This window comes from Balaenoptera borealis (assembly GCF_965194805.1).
Source record: "Balaenoptera borealis genome assembly, chromosome: 18".
Taxonomy (NCBI): domain Eukaryota; kingdom Metazoa; phylum Chordata; class Mammalia; order Artiodactyla; family Balaenopteridae; genus Balaenoptera; species Balaenoptera borealis.
Window position 1 is genome coordinate 43,488,508 of NC_138877.1, and position 20,222 is coordinate 43,508,729.

Below are 20,222 nucleotides of genomic sequence, written 5' to 3' on the forward strand. Positions count from 1 at the left end.
CTAGGTCCACAAAAAATGCCATTGGTAATTTGATAGGGATTGCATTGAATCTGTAGATTGCTTTGGGTAGTATAGTCATTTCCACAATACTGACTCTTCCAATCCAAGAACATGGTATATCTTTCCATCTGTTGGTATCATCTTTAAATTCTTTCATCAGTGTCTTATAGTTTTCTGCATACAGATCTTTTGTCTCTCTAGGTAGGTTTATTCCTAGGTATTTTATTCTTTTTGTTGCAATGGTAAATGGGAGTGCTTCCTTAATTTCTCTTTCAGATTTTTCATCATTATTGTATAGGAATGCAAGAGATTTCTGTGCATTAATTTTGTATCCTGCAACTTTACCAAATTCACTGATTAGCTCTAGTAGTTTTCTGGTGGCATTTTTAGGATTCTCTATGTATAGTATCATGTCATCTGCAAACAGTGACAGTTTTACTTCTTCTTCTCCAATTTGTATTCCTTTTATTTCTTTTTCTTCTCTGATTGCCATGGCTAGGACTTCCAAAACTATGTTGAATAATAGTGGTGAGAGTGGATATCCTTGTCTTGTTCCTGATCTTAGAGGAAATGCTTTCACTTTTTCACCATTGAGAATGATGTTTGCTGTGGGTTTGTCATATATGGCCTTTATTATGTTGAGGTAGGTTGCCTCTATGCCCACTTTCTGGAGAGTTTTTATCATAAATCGGTGTTGAATTTTGTCAAAAGCTCTTTGTGCATCTATTGAGATGATCATGTGGTTTTGGATTTTTTTTAATATAGATATTAAATGTCCCTTTTTCAAAATTTATTTATTTATTTATTTATTTTTGGCTGCGTTGGGTCTTCGTTTCTGTGTGAGGGCTTTCTCTAGTTGCATCAAGCGGGGGCCACTCTTCATCATGGTGCGCAGGCCTCTCACTATCGCGGCCTCTCTAGTTGCGGAGCACAGGCTCCAGACGCACAGGCTCAGTAGTTGTGGCTCACGGGCCCAATTGCTCCGCGGCAAGTGGGATCTTCCCAGACCAGGGCTCGAACCCATGTCCCCTGTATTGGCAGGCAGATTCTCAACCAGTGCACCACCAAGGAAGCCCGATCATATGGTTTTTATTTTTCAATTTGTTAATGTGGTGTATCACATAGATTGATTTGTGTATATTGAAAAATCCTTGCATCCCTGGGATAAATCCCACTTGATCATGGTGTATGATCCTTTTAAGGTGTTGTTGGATCCTGTTTGCTAGTATTTTGTTGGGGATTTTTGCATCTATATTCATCAGTGTTATTGGTCTGTAATTTTTTTTTTTTTTTTTGTAGTATCTTTGTCTGGGTGATGGTGGCCTCATAGAATGAGTTTGGTAGTGTTCCTTCCTCTGCAATTTTTTGGAAGAGTTTGAGAAAGATGGGTGTTAGCTCTTCTCTAAATGATACAATTCACCTGTGAAGCCATCTGGTACTGGACTTTTGTTTGTTGGAAGATTTTTAATCACAGTTTCAATTTCATTACTTGTGATTGGCCTGTTCATATTTTCTATTTCTTCCTGGTTCAGCCTTGGAAGGTTATACCTTTCTAAGAATTTGTCCATTTCTTCCAGGTTGTCCATTTTATTGGCATAGAGTTGCTTGTAGTAGTCTCTTAGGAGGCTTTGTATTTCTGCGGTGTCTGTTGTAACTTCTCCTTTTTCATTTCTAATTTTATTGATTTGAGTCCTCTCCCTCTTTTTCTTGATGAGTCTGGCTAATGGCTTATCAATTTTGTTTATCTTCTCAAAGAACCAGCTTTTAGTTTTATTGATCTTTGCTATTGTTTTCTTTGTTTCTGTTTCATTTATTTCAGCTCTGATCTTTATGATTTCTTTCCTTCTTCTAACCATGGGTTTTGTTTGTTCTTCTTTCTCTAGTTCCTTTAGGCGTAAGGTTAGATTGTTTATTTGAGATTTTTCTTGTTTCTCGAGGTACGCTTGTATAGCTATAAACTTCCCTCTTAGAACTGCTTTTGCTGTATTCCATAGGTTTTGGATCATCGTGTTTTCATTGTCATTTGTCTCTAGGTATTTTTTGATTTCCTCTTTGATTTCTTCAGTGATCTCTCGGTTATTTAGTAAAGTATTGTTTAGCCTCCATGTGTTTGTGTTTTTTACGTTTTTTTTCCCTGTAATTCATTTCTAATCTCATAGCGTTGTGGTCAGAAAAGATGCTTGATATGATTTTAATTTTCTTAAATTTACTGAGGCTTAATTTGTGACCCAAGATGTGATCTATTCTGGAGAATCCTCCATGCACACTTGAGAAGAAAGTGTAATCTGCTGTTTTTGGATGGAATGTCCTATAAATATCAATTAAATCTATCTGGTCTATTGTGTCATTTAAAGCTTCTGTTTCCTTATTTATATTCATTTTGGATGATCTGTCCATTGGTGCAAGTGAGGTGTTAAAGTCCCCCACTATTATTGTGTTACTGTCGATTTCCTCTTTTATAGCTGTTAGCAGTTGCCTTATGTATTGAGGTGCTCCTACGTTGGGTGCATATATATTTATAATTGTTGTATCTTCTTCTTGGATTGATCCCTTGATCATTATGTAGTGTCCTTCCTTGTCTCTTGTAACATTCTTTATTTTAAAGTCTATTTTATCTGATATGAGTATTGCTACTCAAGCTTTCTTTTGATTTCCATTTGCATGGAATATCTTTTTCCATCTCCTCACTTTCAGTCTGTATGTGTCCCTAGGTCTGAAGTGAGTCTCTTATAGACAGCATCTATATGGGTCTTGTTTTTGTATCCATTCAGCAAGCCTGTGTCTTTTGGCTGGAGCATTTAATCCATTCACGTTTAAGGTAGTTATCGATATGTATGTTCCTATGACCATTTTCTTAATTGTTTTGGGTTTGTTTTTATAGATCCTTTTCTTCTCTTGTGTTTCCCACTTAGAGAAGTTCCTTTAGCATTTGCTATAGATCTGCTTTGGTTGTGCTGAATTCTCTTAGCTTTTGCTTGTCTGTAAAGCTTTTGATTTCTCCATCGAATCTGAATGAGATCCTTGCTGAGTAGAGTAATCTTGGTTGTAGGTTCTTCCCTTTCATCACTTTAAGTATATCACGCCACTCCCTTCTGGCTTGTAGAGTTTCAGCTGAGAAATCAGCTGTTAACTTTATGGGAGTTCCCTTGTATGTTATTTGTCGTTTTTCCTTTGCTGCTTTCAATAATTATTCTTTGTCTTTAATTTTTGCCAATTTGATTACTATGTGTCTTGGTGTGTTTCTCTTTGGGTTTATCCTGCCTGGGACTCACAGTCCTTCCTGGACTGGGGTGGTTATTTCATTTCCCATGTTAGGGAAGTTTTTAACTATAATCTCTTCAAATATTTTCTCGGGTCCTTTCTCTCTCTCTTCTTCTTCTGGGACCCCTATAATGAGAATGTTGTTGCATTTAATGTGTCCCAGAGGTCTCTTAGGCTGTCTTCAGTTCTTTTCATTCTTTTTTCTTCATTCTGTTCCACATCAGTGAATTCCACCATTCTGTCTTCCAGGTCACTTATCTCTTCTTCTGCCTCAGTTATTCTGCTATTGATTCCTTCTAGTGTAGTTTTCATTTCATTTATTGTATTGTTCATCTCTGTTTGTTTGTTCTTTAATTCTTCTAGGTCTTTGTTAAACATTTCTTGCATCTTCTCAATCTTTGCCTCCATTGTTTTTCCGAGGTCCTGGATCATCTTCACTATCATTATTCTGAATTCTTTTTCTTGAAGGTTGCCTATCTCCACTTCATTTAGTTGTTTTTCTGGGGTTTTATCTTGTTCCTTCATCTGGTACATAGCCCTCTGCCTTTTCATCTTTTCTATGTTTCTGTTAATGTTTTTTTTGTTCCACAGGCTGCAGGATTGTAATTCTTCTTGCTTCTTCTGTCTGCCCTCTGGTGGATGAGCATTATAAAACATTTTAAATACCATTTTGCTCTTTGTAAGATACTGTATAATCCAAAAGAGTGTAATAAAATACAGATGAGGGCAAATGGCCTTTAGGATGCTTTTACCCATTACTACTACATACATTATTTTGTTTTCAATTTTAGAGGAATGTTAAGCATAATGGTACATTTCTATAAATATGTAATGAAGATATTATATCATTTATATGCCCATAAACTTCCCTTATTTAATGTTCATTTGTTAAAGTAGCACATTTAAAATATATACCACTGAACTGGTACATTTTCTTCGCAAGTCAACAATCATAGCAGTGCTCCTTTTGTAAACACTAGGGACTCAGGAAGGTAAGGAATTAAAATATATCTTCTAAAATCTCAGTGCAATAATTACAGCTTGTTTTATATTTGCTGCTCTCTGGATAAGGAATGCTTCTTTCTCACAATTAAAGTAAAACACAGAACATCACAGGACCTAGTTCTCCAAATTCTTCCTATTTGTTCCTCCATTCCATCCTTTTTCTTCCTTCTTAGCCAAATGCATCTTCATTGGAATCAAAGGATTTTCCCTTGTGGAAGAGTAAGGTTCATAAGGCAGATGCCTTAGTCTGACCATGAGGAGTCTGGTTTTGTACTTCAAAGTCAGCCTATTTAATATTTTAGTTGAACACATATCATCAAAACTGGCACAATCAAGGAAGTTATGTATCTTTACAAGTAAACCCTTTTTCAAAGAAATTTACTTCAATCAAATTTAAGTCAATTTCTATGACCAAAAATAAAGCCTTCTATACACTAAGGAATAAGAGGAGATGAGGTTATTATCCTGGTTCAACTAAGTAAGACTTTGGAATTTAACTGCATCCATTGATGGAAAATTGGTTTGTTTGTTTAAATTGTTTCTCCTTTTTAAGTTTCTGATAAAGGAGAGAAATAAGAAATATTAGGAGATTTGGCAAAGAAAGAAAGTAGGGAGAAATTGAATATAAGGACAAAAGTCTGAAAATATACCCATTCCCTTCATTACAAGCAAGGCTATAGTAACTGTACAGTGTAAGTTATTTTCCACCGTAATTAAGTTGTCCTCTTCTCATCTTTCCCCAGCACTCACACACACCCCAACACAAATACTCCAGATCTTAGACCAGATTGAGAGCTTCTCTGAGCATGATCCTGAATCTCTAACTACAGTGTATGTTCAAAGGCTAACCTAAGATCAGCCAATTATTTCACTCCTTCTTCTTGGCCAAAGTGTTTGTCCAGGAATGAGTGCTTTATACGACAGACCATTCAGAGCTCTTTGTTGTTTGTTTTGGGGTTTCTTTTGAACAAAGAATTCTTTTATTTTCTGATTATGGCTGTGAGGATTCCCACTTAGAGTTTCCAGCAGCACCACCCCATGGAAAATTCTCTCTGCAGTGAGTAGCAATCAACCTAACAAAGATAGTTAAGCAAAAACAGGAGGCAGAAATTTGATTTCTGCAGGTTTCCATTCTCTTATTTTTGTTATCTCTAAAACCAAATATTGTAAAGATGAATTTTTGTGAACCAATATATTCCACTTTTATTTTTTGCTTCAGATAATTAAAATTCAGTTCCTGTCTCTTGTTATGACTTATAATAAAGTGGAAATCTCACTGAAGCATGAATGTAACTTTCTAATATAAGTTTTATTGAAGTATAGAATACACAAGAGAAAAGTACACAAAAACATATGATTTAATAAACTTTTTACAAAATGAACATGAAAATGGACAAAATCAATCATTTTGAGTTCAGAGTAATTTGACTAGATACATTGCTGTATGTACCCCTCTCCTCCAAAGGAAGTAAGTGAAATAAATTCTTATATGTGAAGTAACTTATGCTGGCAACAATCTTACCTGGGTCCATTCATTAGTTTGTGGATCATAGGATTCCATAGTGTTGAGGTATGTCTGCCCATCATAGCCACCAACAGCGTATAGTCTGTCACCAAGGAGACAGACACCAACAGCATCTCTGGGCATACTCAACGGAGCCACCATGGTCCATGTGTCTGTTTTGGGATCATATCTAAAATGTAAGGATAAAGGACATAACATATTCTAGTCACATTGAACTTTTACTATATTAATGATGCCCTTTCAAAACAAGCCATGAAAAAGAAAACTTAACTTTTTTTTCTAAAAACTCAATATTTAAGCAGGTTTTCAGGAACCAATATCCACAATGTCTGGCTTTCTATAGTTTAAGGTATTTTAAAAACATACCTAGACTCTTAATTGGATGGATGCAGAGTCATCTTACAAAAATGAATATCATGATTTCTTTCCACAAGGAAGTCAGATATGTAAATAACTATTGTTCCACAGTAGAATGAGGTTCTTTAAAACAGGTACAAGAAAGTGTTATGGTCATGAAACAGAAGTAATGGTTAAAAATCTGGGAGAATTATGAAATACTTCACATTTGAAGTCTCCTTTAAATCAGGTCTGAAAATCTATCCTAAATTTGCTAGAAAGAAAGAGATATTTTTTACAAAGAACACAAGTGTTAATAAAAATGCATGGCCAGCTTTGTGGAAAGTAGGTGTGTAGTGTGGCCAGGTTCAAGGGTATAAGAAGAAGCAGTGCTTAAAAAGGTGGTTTTTGATCAGTTCATGGATTGCTTGATTCCCAGAGTAAGAAAGTATTTTGTGCTTACTCAATAGGAAAATAGGGAACCATTGAAACTTGAGGAAATAAGTACAACATGAACAGAGCTATCTTAATAGCTTAATATCTGTGACAATTAATCAGGATTCACTGGAAGGGAGAGATTGGTAAATCAAGAGATTGAAGCAGAGAGTCCAAGTATTATTATTGAATTTTAACCAAAAATAATTAAATTTCCAGAGAGTCTGATTACCATACATTACATACAGATATTTTATGTGTTGGGTGGTAAGACACCAAAGAATTCCTTGGTGAGTGTGCTTTACTTCAGCTAAGAAGGAATGATTAAGCCACCTCTTTGCCTTTAACCTACAACTGCAGGTTCAGGTACGAAAACATCTAGTAAGAACCCAGTAGAGCAAATATAAAAGAAGACTGGATGACAGCAAATTTATTCCTAGTTTGTTTTTTTACTCCAATCTTGTTATGAAATTTTAATGAGAAAAAGAAACAAACACAACAAGCCAAAAAACTCACCTACAGTTTATTGAAAATAAAAAAGGTTGTTACAAGAGAAATGACTGGAAGGACCCCAAGGATCTGGAATTTATATTTTGCAGAAAATATTTCTCCCAGGACATTACATGCATTTACACACCATGTCTGGAGGAGTTGTGACAGCCAGATGATATATGTGAAATGAGAGATTGGTTGAATGCCTGAAAATCAGGACCACCTTAAAGTATAGGCTGTCAGGCAAATAAAAAAGTAATTTTATATGCTGTAGTTAATAAGTGTAAAACATCACAAATAGACACAGGCACACATAGACACAAATGCAAATATGCAATCTATGCTATCAAATCTTCTTTGAGATATTTAAACTTCTACCATGAATATTTTGAAATATATAAACATAAAAACAGAGGACAAAAAAAAGGAAAGATGAGAAAAGAAAAGACATCACAAGGAATCAAATTGTACAATCCACAAAGTGGAACATTTTATAAGATACCTGACTGAATTTTTCAGGGAAGAAAAGCCCAGTAATAAAATGAATTACTAAGAAGAAGTAGCTGTTCTAAATTAAATGTGACTTTAAAATATAACAAAATAAAGTGAGTGAAACTTACTTGGATCCCAATTTATAGACCAACTATTAAAAGATGTTTAAGACATTTTGGAAATTTTAATTCTGGGTATCAGATTATAATTAGAGATTATTTAACTTTTTATTAGTTGTGATAATGACATTGTGATTATGCTAAAAATGTAAAGTTCTGATCATTTTCCATTGTTTGTTTCTGGGATGAATTCATGAGGGTTTTGAGCTAAAGTAAAGAATTACTTTAAAATACTTCAGGAAAAAAAACACTGTAAAGGTGAATGGATGAAGCAATTTGGTGATGGTTGTTGAATCTGGGTAATGAATACGGGGAGTTGTTTACTTTTCTGTCAGGAAATTTTTGTCATAAAAATAACTTTAAAAGGAAGAATGTATAATACTCCTAATTTCAGTGAAATGTGAACGTTCTTTATATTTTATTCATTTTCCAATAGAAGCCAGTCTGCCTTTTATCACAATCACTTCACTTAAATAGCTTTTCCTGAAGTCCTATTTTAGTCCCCATGTAATTATTATTCAGCTCTATAGGATTTTTTTCAACTACTGTCTACATAACAGACTTTATCACCTTGCAAAAAGGCAGAAGAACTGAGAAAAAAGCTAACACTAAGAGCACTAAGGAATAATAAATGCAATTCTGAAGGTTTCTGAAATTTTAAGTGAAGCTTATATAATGAAGATATTCTCATATACTCATACTTCAGGGAAAATTAAGAAAACACTAGTATGTCCTATATCTAGGTACACATTTAGAAATAATATCCTACACTTCGAAATAGATATAATTCTTTTCACATTTTACAAAATTCCTGAAGAAAAGTTAAAAAATTTAGTGCATTCTCCTAGAAGATACAAATCTTTGAATTAAATACACCTGTTTTCATTGGTAGGTAACATATTTTATGTGTTTAATAGCAATCTTTTAATTTATATCTGGAAATGGTGATGATATTTAAACTTATATATATTGCTAGAAAATCAAACCAAACCAAAAGAAAAACTGAGTCCAAACCCTATCCCCTCCTACACACACACTCACACACACTCTCTCTCTCTCTCTCTGTTTCTCTCCCAGATATTTATGCAGTAATCACACTAATTCAAAATTACCCAGTAATTGTTATCCTTGTTCTCACATTAATGAATCTAAATTGATTTTTCTGTATTTAGAACTCTGTGGATTTACCTCTCAGCCTGGGCATACACATAATTGTTACCCCCCAAATGAATTAAACAGCATATTTTAGCTTAGGGAAAGATCCACAGATGTATAAGCTCTTTCCAAACAATTACTAACAGTGAACACTATCATTGTCTGTTCACGTTTTTGACAAAATTTTGTTCTAAGCATTCTTTTTTGCCTCGGTTTGCCTGTTTATAAAAAGAAAGAAAGAAAAGAAAAAGCGGGTGGGGGGCTGCTGCTGTCTTTTTGCATTTAGGCTGTCTGCCTTTCCTGCGTCTCACCTTGGGCTTCATGGTCAGAATGTGAGCTCTGCATCAGAGACTCTATTAAAGTTTACAGCCCTCAGGAAAGAGATGCATCCGTATAAAGTGGCTAAAATTGGCTGTAAAATGAAAACTTGCCAAAGGCATATGACAATCACAGAACAAAAGTTAGTTTCTCATTGAAGATCCCCCTTGAAATTTTTGAGGTACTATTACTTTTTCAAGCATTGTTATTTCCACAATTAGAAGATAAAAATTTATCTTATGTTTAATGGGCAATATAACTAGATTTCTGCTCCCCTTTTCAACAGTTTTTGCTTATTTTTATACAAACGTATTTTTTAAAGTTAATTTGATTTCAACTTTTCTATGAAGGTGTATGAAAAACTCTATTTTGACTAGGTCATATTCCATTACATTTACTCTTCCAGATTGAGGGGAGGAGAGATGAGCTGGTGACAGAACCGGAGAAAGCAAGGACCCGCTAAGCAACTCCGACTCCTCTCAGGTGTAGCTTTCTCATTATAGTTTTAAAAATTATTTAAGCTATTGTCAATCAACAGAACATGGAGCATACACAGAAGATCTTAATGCTAGTAAAAACTCACTTTTAAAATAAATATTTTTAACAGTTCAAAACTAAGGAGAAATAGATTCTTTATGTAATTATTTTCTCTACTCATATAATAGAAAAATTTACTAGTGCTGTGAGCCCAAATTATGTATTTTTAAATACCTTTCTCAACGTGAAAATGAATCTCAGAGTTTGATACCAGCGTTGATAACCTTCCATCTATATAAGACATCACATGTTTCATCTTTTCATGTACATCTACCTTCCACAGAACTGTTCTCCTTCCTCCAAAGCTTGCAGATAAATTACCATGATGTCAGCATTCCAGGCAGAACATCCCAGAACAACAGATTACTCTGTCACTCCCTGTGTCTATCTGACAACTTCAAAGATAACACTTGCCTCATAAGCTACTAAGGCAAATATTAATCACAAATATAAATTAGTATGGTTATGGTATAGGTTAATAATTATTGCATCTACTTATAAAACAAGGGCTTTATATATGTAGACTGTCATAGGATCTCCATCTGTTATATATATTTCTACCAGAAATTTGAACATAATTTGTTATCAAAGAAGTAGCAAAGATTATGCATGCACAATAATAGAAAAACAAAGGCAAAAAAAAAAATATTTTCATGCTGCACTCATTTGGCTGGTTCCAACAGTAAGATCTTAAGAAGAATAAAAAGAAATATTTATTATAAAGTACAAAACTGCCTATCTAACATTTTAACTTTAAACAATTCAAGCAATTACATTTTTGTAGAAAATTTAGGATCTCACATATCAAAAAATGTGAATTAATATATTAATGTGCTACTTAAGGCCTAGGATAGCATCCGTAATTTAAATAAAAAGTAAGTCTCTCCTTTATCATCTCTCTTCAGTGTTCAGAAATTCTTGGATTATGTCTAAACCAAAAGGATGAAATGAGAAATTAAGAGAAATGAAAGAATCCAAAATTCCATACTTGCTCTATATATTAATGTTTATGGTAATCTGAAAAGAATTATTTAAGTAGATAATGTAGTTATCCCTGTATGTCAGACAGCATATCTTAAATTATTTCATTTTTAACAAAGATCTAAAGATGATAAAAATAGTCATATCCTGACAGTAATAAGTTAAATACTATTATTTTAGATGACTTTTTCTGTTATGACTGGAGTAGATTTTGGTAGACCTTGAACAAAAGTTGTATATTTATTATAAATTATATATCAAAATTGTGATTGTTGTTAATAGTGTTTGGTTGATAAGATATAATGATATAATTTTCAACAAATATATGAATAATTGCTTAATATTTTTGTCTCAATCAAAAATTTTCTGTCTATTGAAGATATGCCTAAAATATATGTAAATCATGGATCCTCAGCCAGTGATGACAGAAATGGGTGTTCACATGAAAATAGAGAAGTAATAAATCAATACCTACCTACATATCTTTCCATCAGTCCCTCCAAACATCCATCCATCCATCCATCCCTCTATTTATCCCTTTTAAAACCTATCTTTCCTTCAATCCATTTAAACATTCCTCCATCCCTCTATCCATCCCTCTTAAAATCTCTATCTATCTATCCATCTATTTATCTATCTACCTACCTACCTATTTACAGTATACCTCATAATGCTTTCTTTGTGAGAAATTTGAGGCCTCTTTTTCTTGGTGTCTGACTGATTTAATAAATGCTTGTTAAGTGCTTACTCAGTGCCAGGAATTGAGCCAAGTGGAGGAGTATAGGCATAGACAAGATAATCTTGGCCAGCACATAGAATCTAGTTTAGTGGAAAAATTGATGTAAAACAAATAATTTTTTCATTATGTTGATAATTCGTACAAAGGAAAACTCCATTGCACTTTCAGGTCAAATCTGCATTATGAGAATTTTCCTCTGGCTACTCTAGGGGAAAAGATTGGAGGAAGCAAGAGTGGATATTACAAAGGCAGGTTTAAGAGGTTCCTTTAATCTTGACACCCTTTCCTATCAGGTCTCATTACTGGGATGTAGATTCAAGGGCAAAGGTGGTCCTCATCTCTTATTAGCCAGCAGTGGTACTGATGACTTTGAGCATATTTTCTGATCCATTGCCTGATTTCCAGCTTTGTGATCTCAAAGTTCTAATTATTCATTTCTTTATCTCTTTTTTTCTAATACATTTTAAGCTCTATTTAGTACAGTGAAAGCACACACAAAACAATATTTATTGAATAAGTGAATAGATAGATGAATGTGCTTTTTCTGATGAATTGCACCTTCTGGGTCTAAATTCTGCTAGAACTTACTGCATTTTTGCACACTGCTTTTGTCCACTAAGACACTCTCACTAGAGTGAGGCTTGGCTACAAAATTAGTTTTTACTGTTCCAGCAACTATTCCAAACTTCATGCTCTTACTCAGTCCCTGCTTTCTTATCTGTTCTGATTTGAATTACCGATGTTCCTTGCATTTAAGAAAGCCTGACTTTACAATTTTTGCTAGGTGCTATATAACTGTACTTTGCTACTTTATAATACCTTTACACTTCTATAAGAAATCATTGTCATATAACAACATTTGCCTATCTACTTATTTATCTCTGTAAAACATAAGATTGTACACTACCTGCTATTCCTAATGATTTGTTTGCCTATGATTATATACTAAGAAACATTCCTTACATTACATGTGCAAAGTAATTCTACAGGGGTACCATTATGTAAAATCATCAATATAGAATATATCTTATAGAAATTGTAAAAAATGCTGTAAATCTGACACATGGTATGAGCTTGGATAAGAATCATAATGATGCTGTGCTTCTGCATTACTTAAGCTGTTCATCCCCACTGCACTCCTATAACTTAAAACAGTTATGCTTTATTAAATACAATTTTGCACCATAAATGTATTCCTAGACTGAATTCTTTATGCCTCTGTTCACAAACAACATTTTAATGCATTAGAGAGTGAACTTAGAAAATAATGTGTATGAAATATCATTTTATTAGTGGCATTTATATATTTGCCATAAAAGTAGCAGCCTCATCATATTCATTTTCTTTGTCATTTTTTCCCAAGAATTTAGCAAAGGAAAATGTGAATAATCTGTCATTCTATTAGCAGTATTTTTTAAATAAATGTTTGCATGTTTGTGTTTATAAAAGCATACATTTATTAATTTGGACTCTGACCACTGTCCTCACTGTAGCACCTATAGTTCCTAATTTCACTGGACAAGAGAACATTGAAGTGCACCTGTGGTGAGCTTAATGCCATCCTCTATGTATATATAGCCATAAATCTACAGTCCATTTCACAGAGTAGCGATATCGTTAAACATTTCTGTATTTTATCCAAGAAGTGTCTTAAGTTTGAACAGAGCCTGTTCACTAAAAGCTATCTCTTGCCAATGTCCTTATTCTCAGTAAAAATGTTCACGTATCCTAAAAATAAAGTATCATAAATGAGAGAGAACCCCTTTCTTTCACTGACTATTCCACTATCAAGCATGGATATAAAGGATTTGATTTCTTAATATTAAGAGGAAAATTGCTGTGGTCATCAGTGTGATCCTCCAGACATCTGTTCCTCTCCCAGGTACAAGGTCAGATACTGTCTTCCCACACTCTGAAGTTTTCTGTGACCATGTGACTGAGTTGTCATCAAAGTATCAACAAAGGAGAATTATATTACTTGAAGGTTGAATCTTTAAGAATGCATAAACAATGTAGTACTATTCTCTGGCTTTTCCCTTCTGACATGGAGACCAGTGGTGCCCATATTTTAGCTTATATGTCATTCTGGGTACTAGAGTAACAATATCACATGGACACATAGCATGAAAAAAAAGAGCATTATAGTATTAAGTCACTAAAACTTTTGAAGTTATTCATTAAGGTAGAATTACTTATCCTATCCCAGGTGATAAAAAAAAATTATCCTCAATATTTCCTAATCTCACTTCCTCATGTATCAGCACGTTTCCTTATGTAATAGAAAATATCACTGTAAGTTTCTCTAACTCTCTAATCCTTACTTCACATGACACAAAAGTGATAAGAGATCCACATCCACTAAAGAGAATTCATCCATAACCATGCCAGGAAGTGTGTGGATAGTTGGACCAAGACTGAAGCCAAGGTAAATTTTCACTCCAGCCTCTGTGCACCTGCCATTTTTAAGAAGGAATTAAAAGAGGATCTATACTTCTTCTATACACCAGGATAATAGGCAATATAGTTCTAATAAGCCTGTCTTACATTAAGAAAGGTATGGCATAAAACAAAGTTCATAATTCACCTTTACGAATTTGAAAAGAGTAGTAGAACAAATAAGACAGGATGAATAGAACAGATAAAATATCAATTTTTTTTTAAAAAAGAATTAGCAGACATTCATGCGTTTTAAAAATTATTTAAAACTGTATTTTAATAGACCTTTTAAAACATATTAATGAGAAGTTTAAAGATAACTTTAGAATTATGTGAAAATAAATTGTAGGGTTTTTAAAATTGTTAGTTGAAAAGAACGGAAAAAAGAAAGAAGGAAGGAGAGAGGGAGGATGAGGAAAGAAAAAATAAGGTAAGACATAAAGTGGCGTGGGTGTGTGCATGCACGTGCAAGTGGGCACGCCCATGAGCGAGAGAAAGAGAGAGACTAATAAACCAGCTATAGGAGTTGAATTTACTATCCTAAATTATGCAGATTTTATATTCACTTGCATTAGGTATCAATGTAATTTGCATTCTTTCTTTCACTATAACTGTGCCTTGGGGTCTTACCTTTCTACGTAATCTAGCAGCCGAGAACAGTGGTTTGAAGCTGGAGCATCATGACCTCCTACTGCATAAAGAAAACCATCACATGTGGCAACACCAACACCCCCTCTTCGTTTACACATTGGAGCACACATGTTCCACTTATTTGTGTGAGGATCATAATATTCCATTGAACTCAAACAGGAACTTCCATCACGACCTCCAACTGAATACAACCTAAAAACACAACGGGGAAAAACATGATTTAGTATTACAGTCTGTATGACCAAATGAAGGAAAGGAAAAGTCCTTTACAAATAAATTTTCAATCACAGCATGAGCCTCAAATGTGTTAAAAATATATTACTTCACATGGAAATTTTTGTTAAAGGGACATTATAACTAATTACGTATACCTATATCCCATGATTCTAATAGGCTATATACTAGATGCAATTAAAATGATAATTTTCTAACCTCTTTATTTCTAGAATGTTAGATTAAAACTATTTTTGTGTAAATAATTAAATCATCTAATACATTATTTTAATAAATATTGAGGAATGCCTATTTTGAAAATAAGATATATTTATCTTCAATTTTTCTTGAAAATGAGCAAAATCAGAAGAAAATCGATTATCTTACTTTTTGTTCAGCAATTGATTTTGCTATTGATTTTGCCAGTAGGTAAATCATGCCTAATTCTTGTGTTCTGTATTCACAGTTTAGAACACTAAATAAATGGAATAATTTAAACACATATTGTCATAACACTAGCTTTCTTAATCAGTGCCTATACTATAGCTAATGTGTTATCTGGATAGACAAAACTTTATAGGAAAAAGGAGTACAATGATGTTAGCCTGATTGAATATTGCTGAAACTTACTTGATACACTTATTTTGCTATTATTTCACTACTGAGAAGTATGATAGGAATCCAGGAAAAGAAATATTACAGCACACATGGTACTTAAAATACATTCATAGAATATAAAAGTAGAAACACATTATCTATTCTTAGTAAAAACATTCTTGCTTATTTAATAATAGCCATGAAGATTGTATCACAGAAAGGTACAGAGTTGAATTTATTTATTTACTCATTTATTCAACACCTAACTTTGAATGCCTAGTGTATGTCACACACCATCCCAAATTTTGTGAACATATCCGTGAACAAAACAGGAAAAAATTCCTTGCACTCAATTCTACTAGGAGCGATATAGACATAATACACACAGTAAACACGTGTATTATATACTACTAAGGGCTGTAGACACATAGAGCAGGGAAGTGGTGTCAGGAGTGCAAATGGTGGGAGTGGGAGTTGCAGTTACAAATTTAAGTATATGATCAAAAAAGGTCTCATTGAGAAGGTGATGTTTGCCCCCAAATTTGAAGAAGATGGTAGTGTTTGGAGGTGAGTTCAGGAATATCTCTGGGGGAGAAGATTTGAGGCCGATTGAACAGGTGAGTGCAAAATTCCAGGTGCAGCAAGGAAGCCAGAACAGCAGGAGCAGAGATAGTGGGCGGGGTAGCAGAGGAGGTAATGGGTAAGGGTAAAGGGTGGGCCTCACACAGGTGTTTAGACATTTGTCTAATGTCTAAAGCAAATGTAGACATTTTCCCTAAGTGAAACAGGAAGCCATGGGAGGATTTTGAGTAAAGGAATGTTATAACTTGTTTATGGTTTAATAAGATTAGATGTCATGAAATTTTTGCTTTACTAGTGGACATTATGCTTAATATATTGGTAAACAGACTTAATTCTAACTAAGTAAATGCATAGGATGACATTATTACTTAGTATATGAAATAGTTTAGGCCTTAGATTTAAAAATTCATCCTCTAATATTCTTTAGTAAGTCTAAAATATGATGTTTAAACTGACTTCAAATCCTGGAGATTTTTTAAAGATGTCTATGTTTCTCTCAATGCCTGCCATGAAAAAGTACTTTTGATTGCCCAGGTGTTCCCATTATGGATGTAATGCCTCTGCTTGATTACTCACAAGTTGTCTACTGGCTCTCAGTCTTGCTATATGCTGAAATTAACCAATAGGAGCAATTTAAAGGACAAGTATTGGACAATTTAGCTTGCAAAATCACCCAGAAGTGAAATGATTATTCACTCAGAAGTTTTTATCATCCTAAATGCTTCACAAAATCTGAACTTTATTTCTGTTTCATTTAAATTGAAGATCTAACTCAAAAGAAGTATGCTATAATATTGAGATATTGTTATTAAAACTTAGCAAAATAACTTTTTGCAGAGATTTTATTTATTGGTTAAGTATCTTCATGAAGGGCACCTACCACAGTCCCTGGTACATAGTTTACATATAAGAAAAGTATTCCCCTTTTTATTTTCTATTGTTTTAATGGAATGGTTGACTTCAAGCTACTGTGTTTATTCATACACATTATAGTGACAAATTATACTGTTGCTTTATCTGAATCCAGCATTGCTGATACTAAAATAATTCTATACAATACTTTATCACACTTTTTTGAAATCATTAAGGAATGCTAACATATACAAATATATAGCTAAATGTGTATAAAAATAATGATAATTAATTAAACATATTGCTCACATTATAGAAGTCAAATATCGAGCCTATTAGCATAGCCTTATATTTGAAAATAAAATGTACCTTAAATTTCACAAGTTACAACATCATTGACTTCTTAATATAATTATATATATATATATTATAAACCACTATTTATTCAATCTCTTTGCCTTTGTGTGAACCTTCTCCTAATAAAACTCATTAACACATGGGTTTATACAAAAGAAATTTATGTAACACCTCTATAAAAATGATATAATATCTGACAGTTTCTTTTGTAAAATAAATGTTTGATACATCATAGCTGTTATTTTATAAATTATTTACTAAAGCCTAAGCTAGGTTATCAGGGTTTTATTTCATTTGGTAAATGTCCCTTTTAATGTTCTTCCTATTATATAGTCTACAGATTAACAATGAAATTATTGTAATTTTGATAATGTAATATAAATTATTAATACTAGAGCAAAATTGGTTGAAAAGAATAAATACACTACATTTTTTCTTCAGAAACAGCTTTACAAAAGAAATGAGAAAATTGTAATTGTATAGAAGAGATAATAGTGTCCTTTGGGGCTGCTTTATGGAGTAATTATTAAAACCAACAGATGTATTTCAATACTTGAAAATATTTTGCAGCTAGAATAAATGTTGCAATGTACACACAAAAATTCATGGACAATTTTCCAACGTTATCTTCTCAGATGTCCTCTTACAATCTAGTTAATCATAGTTTAGACTGATTCCGTTTTGTTTTACTACAATGACGAATTAGATGCTGAGAATATGAAGAGCAGAGAAGGATCTGATACTAGAAGTAAATGCACTGACAACATAAGAAGTGACAGCTGACAGTTTCATGGCAAGAAAGGAAACATGACATTTTAACTTAGAGTTGAAAGATGAGTAGAAATTTGTAAGATGAAGAAATAGGGGAAAGCATTACATACAGGGAAAGCATTATGTGTAAAGACAAGGGACATGAAAGGTCATAGCCAGTGATAAATAGAGTGGCAAGTATGTCATATTGGTGGAACGGGTGGTAGTGAAGGAGGGGAAGAAGAGATATGGCTGGTAGGATGAAAAGGTTAGACTGAGAATGAAGGGGATTGTATGCCATGCTATGGAGCTGGAATTTCATTCAGAGGCAATGAGTAAAGGGCAGAAAAATAACATTCTTAGGAGATATCAGTGTCATAGGTCAGTTTGCTGTGAACATTGACCTGTATATCCCTCCTTGCATGCCAAAAATTGGCAGGAGGTCAGAAATACCCCTGACTTAAGTAAACTCTTCTAGAATTTTGCTGAGAATGAATGTCTTCCCTACCTCTTTCATTAACTTATGTGTTTATTCAGCCTACAGAAAAGTTTTATATAAACTTTAGCAACAAGGTCTTCCTGTTTTGAGATCTAGTTGCCAGGTGCCCATCTCAGCACCATGTATTTTATATTCTAGTACAGGTATACTTCATTTTATTTATGCATGATTTATGCATTTATTGCATTTGATTGTGCTTCACCTTACTGAGTTTTGCAGGTATTGCATTTTTCTTTTTTTAACAAATCGAAGTTTTATGGTAATCCTGCATTGTCAGATGACGGTTAGCACTTTTTGCCAATAAAGTATTTTTTAAATTAAGGTATGCAGATTGTTTTTAAAAACATAATGCTATTGCACACAATAAACTATGATATAGTGTAAACATAAATTTTATATGCACTGGGAAACCAAAAACTCCATGTGACTCCCTTTATTGCAATATATACTTTATTGTGGTGGTCTGGAATCAAACCTGCAATGTCTTCGGGGTATGCCTGTCCATACAATATGGCAGTAGGAAGAAACAAATTCTGTATTAGTTAAGATATGGATTCAAATGTGTTTAAAGTGGCTTTGCAGGTAGGTGTTGAGACCCAGGTTGCTTCCAACATTCAACCTATAATCTGTAGGATAAGACCCTTTATCAAGAACTGTGAAGAGTCTGAAATTTTACCAGACCTGAAAGCTAACAAATTAGCCTACCACAGTTTCATAGATGCTGGTAAAAGACACAAGATTCTGGGATCAGAAAGAAATGACTTTGTTTTTCATGCACAACAGATAGAATGAGCTCCATGTTCACATGGGTTCCCCCTGTCCCTCCAAGTCCCACCAGGGTGATACAGAGAGATTCAGGTGAATGCTTATTTACATAGAGGACTTTTCTCACATCTGGAGTTTAGGAACTGCTAATCCTTAAAGGGGCTGCCAGCAAACCTGTCCAATCATTGCTCTGAAGGTAGATATTATCTTTATTATTGTGTTCCTGCTCTCTCAAGGAACAAACCTGCTCTCTGCCCAAAAGAAAGACACTATCTCTACCTTCCAAAGCTGTTCGATTTACAAATATCCTTGAAAAGATGGTGAAAAAAGTTGCCAATATTTTTGCTTGGAAAATGTGCAGGAATGTTAAAAGTCCATGGAGAATTGTCTACAAACCCTCTGGTCCTGAAGGTGGAGTCCTAGCTGTCACAACCACAGTTCAAACAGAAGGATGAAGGAAAAGTGGAAGAAGGAGCACGTCTTCTCCCTTTAAGAATCAATCTTTTAAGTTGCACTACTCACTTTTTACATCCCGTTGGCCAGAACTTAGTTACATGAGAATACCTGACTGATCAGGTGCTGGGAAATGTTATCTTTATTTTAGGTGGCCACTTGCCTAGCTAACAGTGCTGTGCATACTGTTGTATAAAAAGGAATGAATGAGTATTAAGAGCCAATTATAACTTTCTGCCACAGCACTAGATCTTTTCCAGCCCTGTGTGCCATTGTGCATTCTGTTACTATATAGGGTGGGTTACTGTTCATTCATCACTCATTAATCAATTCAGGTATGTCTCCACTAGAAAGTCTTTTTGATCCCACTTTGTCTTTTCCCCAGAAATGTAATGTTATTTATAATCTGTATACTAGGGAAAGTTATTTAATGTGTGGCATACTTTATCACTGGTACAAAACTTCAGGAATGGCTATAGAAAGTGCGGTATAACACCTTTGATGGAACTCTCTAGATCCAGAACTTTGTTTGATCCTTTGTTTCCTAACTGATGGAGAACTCTTTCATCTGATCCCATGATAAGGCTTGTCATTCCTGCTATCAAAATACTCCTGCATGTACCTTTCAGTGAATAATTTCCATGAGAGGTACTAGTTGAGTGCCTGAGAGTA

The 20,222-nt window shown here is 33.9% G+C and overlaps 1 protein-coding gene across 1 annotated transcript in view; it reads right to left on the reverse strand.

Annotated features, from left to right (window-relative positions):
• KLHL1 (kelch like family member 1) overlaps positions 1-20,222 on the reverse strand; it is a 432,606-nt gene that overhangs the window by 15,218 nt on the left and 397,166 nt on the right. The window contains exons 9-10 of the mRNA XM_082365956.1: positions 14,462-14,674; positions 5,789-5,960 (exon numbers count right to left, since the gene is read on the reverse strand). Coding sequence (XP_082222082.1) covers positions 5,789-5,960; positions 14,462-14,674 — 385 coding nt within the window. The remainder of the gene's footprint in view (positions 1-5,788; positions 5,961-14,461; positions 14,675-20,222) is intronic.